General features: G+C 29.8%; 1 protein-coding gene across 1 annotated transcript in view; it reads right to left on the bottom strand.

Moving 5' to 3' along the window:
• Positions 1 to 516: 516 nt before the first annotated feature.
• The window catches only part of LOC129222178 (queuine tRNA-ribosyltransferase catalytic subunit 1-like), a 63,545-nt gene continuing 58,061 nt past the window's right edge, over positions 517 to 6,000 (bottom strand). The window contains exon 8 of the mRNA XM_054856643.1: positions 517 to 663. Coding sequence (XP_054712618.1) covers positions 517 to 663 — 147 coding nt within the window. The remainder of the gene's footprint in view (positions 664 to 6,000) is intronic.

Here is a 6,000-nt window from a genome sequence, read left to right as displayed (position 1 = left end):
GCTTTTCAAAATTGAAACATGCAGAAAATTATCGGTGCGGCATTGTAAAAATAAGAATCAATGCACAATTAGAAGTGCTATGCTAAAGAAAGAAAAAGTAGGAAAAAAGAGGAAAAAGTAGGAAAATAAGGAGAAAGCTCTAAAAAGTAGGAAAAATAGGAACTCTTCGGGGTCTGCAAACTTGTGTTTTATGTACTGTTTATTATTATATACATGTGAAATATCACCCCCCCCCCCAATTCACGTATTTCTGTGAATTGCACTTTATGCTTTTTTTGATGTTTTTGGGGACAAGGTGTATAAGTATTCTCCATACCACAATAAACTTAATATCAATTATTGTTTACCTGTGATATTTTTTTTATCTCTTGTCTATTAGTTATCTTTAATTCAAAGATTTAAATTTATCGAGAAATTCGTTCTCAAGAGAAACACCAACAAAAACAAACATAACTAATAAAATATATTTATTTCTATAAAAAAATAGGATAACAATATCTCTAAAATATAGAATATTCATAAAATTATGTTAACAGCTTTTAAAGCATCTACAGCCCACACAGGATACTCTTTAGATGGAAACATTTTCAACATGAAATCTTTTATGAACTGAGGAAATCTATCTTCAAGAATACTTTCACGAATTGATTTCATCAAATTCATCTGAAAAACAAAGGGAAAATATTATAACATTGATGCATTACTAGCAGAAATTTACCAGGCCACTTGAACTTCACAAAATCAACTTTTCTACTCATTTTACTTTCATTTTTTACTGAAAAACATTTATTTTGGAAAAATACTTAACATAAAAATTCAGATAGAAAATGATGTAGACCCTCATTTTACACAGGTTTATTTTATGCAAATTTGATTATACACCATTTAAGATTTGACACCTTTATTTTATTTCACGCAGATGAGCTGATTTTAACGCAGATGCGGCATTGCCAATTGATTAAACTTTCACCTCTTTCAAAATCCTAACTCTTGAGATTGCAGATAACACATAATAAACTGTATTTTGGAGTACTAATAAGTGAGCTTGAGTAATCGGAAACATTTTTTTCGGTTGATTCCAGAGCTCCTTCCAGAAGTTAAGTAACTAAACTCACACAATGCAGAGCTAATTGGAAGAAGAGCTAAATAAACCAACGAGGACACCTACATCGATAACACACAACCAAAAGGCTTCACACTGAAAATTTTGAGCCACTCCTTGACAATGACAAATGACTTTTTGGATTTGTTAGTGAAGAAAGATCTTGTTATGGAAATGATGGGAGTGATCAATGATCATAGAAGCCCCACAAAGAACTACACCGAAAAATAGTTAATGGCTACCAAAAGAATATCATACCCTGCTCATTTTGTTTATAAACAGTAAGTTAATTCATATTTTCTGTATGCACCCTGTGCATATGTATCAGAATTAGTGATGTGGATTGAGTAAATACCCAGCGGGTAGGTAAATATTTTTTGCTTATTTACCCGGGTATTTACCCAAAGCCTGGGTTAATACCCAAAAATTGGGCATTTTACAAAAAAATGCAAGAAGTGAATGGAATTTTTGTTTTTAAATCTAAATATGAAATAATTGGTAAAACTGATACATACATATGTAATAACACAGTTTATAATATTTTTATTGAATGACTTCATGAAATTATGAAAGAAACATATCGTGAACCAAAGAATCTTTCTTTTCAATGTCATAATTGGAGAAGTATATTCAATGATGAACTTCAGGATTTCAAAATCACAATCTAGGTTAGTCATATCCAAAATGAAAAAAAAAGGAAGCATGAGGGATGTTTGGAAGAATAAGCTGAGAAGTTATGAAGACTATGATGTTATTTACTTATTATTTGCTGATGTTATTGCTGTTATAGTGATAACGTGGCAAATATAGAAACAGTTTTCACATTAATAAGTTATAAAAAAAAAAGAAAAAAATCAAAATATTGTTTGCTGTTGCCTTGCTCGTTTGCATTTGCTCCATGATACTTCATGATGAAAATTTATTCAAACTTTATTTAATACAAGCAATTAGTGATGTAGGGCGGGAAGGTAAATATTTTTTTGGGTATTTATTCGAAGGCAGGGTAAATCCCCTAGTAATTGCGCATGTTGCAAAAAACATTTAGGTGGTATCAAAGGTGATGATTTTTTTAAACATAAACCGTGAAATGAAAGATTAAAAATACAAAAATTTACGTAATATAATGTTTTTAATTAAAGGCTTAATGAAATCTAAGGCTTAATGAAAAAATGAGATGCAGAATACACCTGAACACTTGAACTAGGTTTGGAGGAAATTTCTGCAAAAGATATAAGTAAATAAATAGTAATAATAAATTGAGCAACATTTCGTTACATTTTGATGTTATGCAGGGACATATTAATGGGTTAAAAAAGATTAGGACCTTGAAAAATTGGATGTTTGCTTTTTTTTTTTTTAACCAATTAAGCTTTTTACTTTTTGTAGAATGGCTTTTTATATCTAAAATTTGGCTATCAACATTGATTAGTCATATCCAACACATTTAATGTGAATATCATATTAGATTGCTAAATTGTTTCACACAATAATTTTTTAAATATGTGATCAAAATACAATTTTTAGGCAGAAATTTATTGTTTTGTATATGGTTGGTTATGTACATAGTGGAATACACACAGAAAAATATTTTAGTTGAATATAAATTTTTGAAATAAATACCCGGGTATATACCCTGGGTATTTACCTCTAAAAATAAATACCCGGGTATTTTACATCACTAATCGGAATAAATACACATTAAACTTGTTATAAATATTTATCAATCCTTACAATGATGTTTTTTTTTTCATCAACGGAACCTAACCAATAGTTTAACACTATTATTAAGTCGTAATTTACGTGGTTTTGATTTACGCGGCATTTCCGAGGAATGTAACCCACACGCAAAACGAGGGTGCACTGTACCTTTTCTTCAAATTTGCACACCAAGAGAAATTTTTCTCCTTGATGCAGAACGGCTGCTTCACGAAATTCCCAGAAGCAAAATGTTATCTCAGAGATAATAAATAAATAAAATGTGCTAAACTGGCAAATATGGAAATTGAATCATTAGAAAGTACTTTTTCATAAATTAATAGCATTCATTTGCAGACAAATCCTGCTTTTACAAGCATAAACTTATAGAAAATTGACAAAAGACATCAATTTCAGAGAATCACCTAATATAACGAATAAACTTTCGCAAAAAAATATTTTAGTATTAATTGAATAATATTAAAAGATTCCGGGCTGCTGTGCCATGATCTGAGTGCAGTAACTCCAAATGTTTCGACTGCATCAGCGGCGGTTAAAAAAAGATGTTTATCCCTAATACTAAAAATTAAGCTGAATTTCATAAGCAGTATTAAAACCAGCTAAAACAAACAAAAATGACATTGATTTGCAGAGAGGTGGATATCAATAGATTATTACAAAGAATATCTTTCGGAATGGTAGCTGTAATATAAATCCAGCTTTCTGGGAAGTTTCAGATTGAGACGGTCCAGTTTTTAGAGAGAGGTTGAGACAAGACAGTCCACTAAAAATGAACAGAAAGACATTTTTTGTGGATTGTCTCAATTTTAATCTTATAAACCTTAAGGACCAGGTATAATAAACTGGTGCCAAGCAAATAAAAATAATAATAGAGATAAAATGACACACTCAACAAAATGTTCTGCAAATCATCTGGATCATAACTAAATTCACGTATATTTAATATAAAATCATTGATAAAGAATGCTATTTCAAGGTCAGCGATGGGGATTTCAAACTGTTAGGTAGTCAATTAGTAAAATTTTGAAAGCTTTAGCTTAATCTCTTACGTGTTAGCCAAAGAAATTTTTTTACAAATTTTAACATATGGTGATCTTTTTTATCTTTTAATTTCAATTAGTAACCAAAATATTGCGCAGTAAAACATGCAATGAAAACACTTGCTAATATTTCAAACATGTAGGTTACACTTAAGTTAAATAAGACACTTAATAACAATTTATTATAAGACATTTAATTTTCATTCTGCAACTGGCATTTCTTGCAACAGGCAGATACTCCAAATCCTTTCTCAATTTGGTGGCATTTTTTTCCCCTGCATTATTTTTAACAATTTTTTTGACATAATATTAGGACTGAGAGGAATATCTTTTCCTACGAAAATTTCAGAAAATTTTCTGTTTCACAAAATCTACACCAAATCAAAGTTTGTTTTGCCAAATTAACGATTTCATCCCATTCAACGAATTTTTAGTTTGGAACAAAATCTCAACTAAAGGGAGGTTTTACAGGTTCAAAAACCGCATCCTCCAGAAATTGAACAGTAAGTTTTTAGCCTACATTCCCAGTAAATGTCAGAAAAAGAAAAAAGCAAGAAAGAAAGCTTTATGCATCTTTAAAAAATCGCAAAAAGAAAAAAAAAGTCAAAAATAAATAAAATAATTAAATAAATATCAAAAAATTAAAAATTGGAAAGTAGGGTATTGAGATGGGAAAAAATGTCTGTTGGTCTGTCTCCCCCCCCCCCCCTAATAACTTTTGAATGAATAGTCCAATTCGAACAAACTGTTTTTTGTTTGAAAGATCTCGGCGAGGACACCTCATTCCCATATTTCACTTTTTGATTCGAACTATTTTTTGTTCAATTTGGAACAGTTCAAAAAAGCTTAACATTAGAGCCTACTGGGAAACTGAAAGTCAATGTAGATTCCATACTTGAAGGTGGATTTTTTTCAAACAAATTTTGTTGGAAACAGCTCTTGACGCCAAACTCCAGACTCTGAATCTAACTCCTGTGCCCGACAATTAATCGGACTCTGACTCCTCGACTTCGACTCTGACTTCGTAGCTTTGGCAAAAATTTATACACGGAGGACAAATGACTGACTCTGATTCTTGGATATTCGTCTCCGACTCCTTTATGCCAAAATAAGATTGACTTAGACTCCACAGCTATGGTTTTAACAGTGAAATAATTATTGTTGATATGACTTATTTTTATTTTCACGCTAAAGTTTTAATTTAGGTATTCAGTTTTCGGCGAATAAACTGGAAGTCATTTATGTTTCTACATAAAGATATGCGCAGACGATATTTTATTTATTTTTTTGACAATGAAAAGTATTTCTTTAAGTTGACATTTTATTGTTTTTATTTATTTTGAAAAGTGCATTAATTCATTAAAAAAATTATTTTTGGCAACAGGTAAAAAAGAAACAATTTTTTTTTTTTTTTTTTTGATATGATGTATTTATATTAATAAGCTTAAAAGGTGCTGTTATTTTATTTGTTTTTTTTTATGTATCTAATTTTTTTAGATGAGTGATTAATATATTTTATTCCTAGAAATTAGCTTAAAGTATTAAAAAAAAATATGTTTGAAACAATTTGCAATTTTAGCTATTTTTGAGAATATTGATCAGGTACTAGAAAGTAGTATGGGTATACGGGAAAGTAGGCTCGTATAGTTCTAGACGGAACTTCTTGTTATTTACTTAAAGTTGAAGAGTCTTAAAGTTGAAGAGAAGTCCCCCCCCCCCCCAGCATATTTAGCACTCATTTAATTTATAATGGTATTGCCCATAAATGTCCTGTCACAGAGATACAAATGGCAATATTTTGGAAATTCATTAACCGTTTAACCGCCAAACTATTGACGGAAGATCAAATTTGAGTAATTTTTTGAAATTATGTCTATTTATGTCTAGCAAATACAGAAATAAAATAAAATTTCCAGAAAAAAATTTTTTACTATGTTTTTAAGTGTGTTTCATTTTTGGAACATTGGCACTTCGCATGAATTTTTTTTTTTTTTTTCAGAGAATTTTTTTTAAACTAAGAGGTTTTGAATGCGATTTTTATCTTAGCATACTTTATTACGGAAAAAATAATATTTTAAATTGCATTTATGTACATACCAGAATTCAGAAAATCCAATACAGAAATATCTAATGCCCATGATA

The sequence above is a fragment of the Uloborus diversus genome, chromosome 5 (genome assembly GCF_026930045.1).
Source record: "Uloborus diversus isolate 005 chromosome 5, Udiv.v.3.1, whole genome shotgun sequence".
In the NCBI taxonomy this organism is placed as follows: domain Eukaryota; kingdom Metazoa; phylum Arthropoda; class Arachnida; order Araneae; family Uloboridae; genus Uloborus; species Uloborus diversus.
Note: the sequence above shows the minus strand (reverse complement) of the source record. Positions and strands in the feature narration are given on the sequence as shown.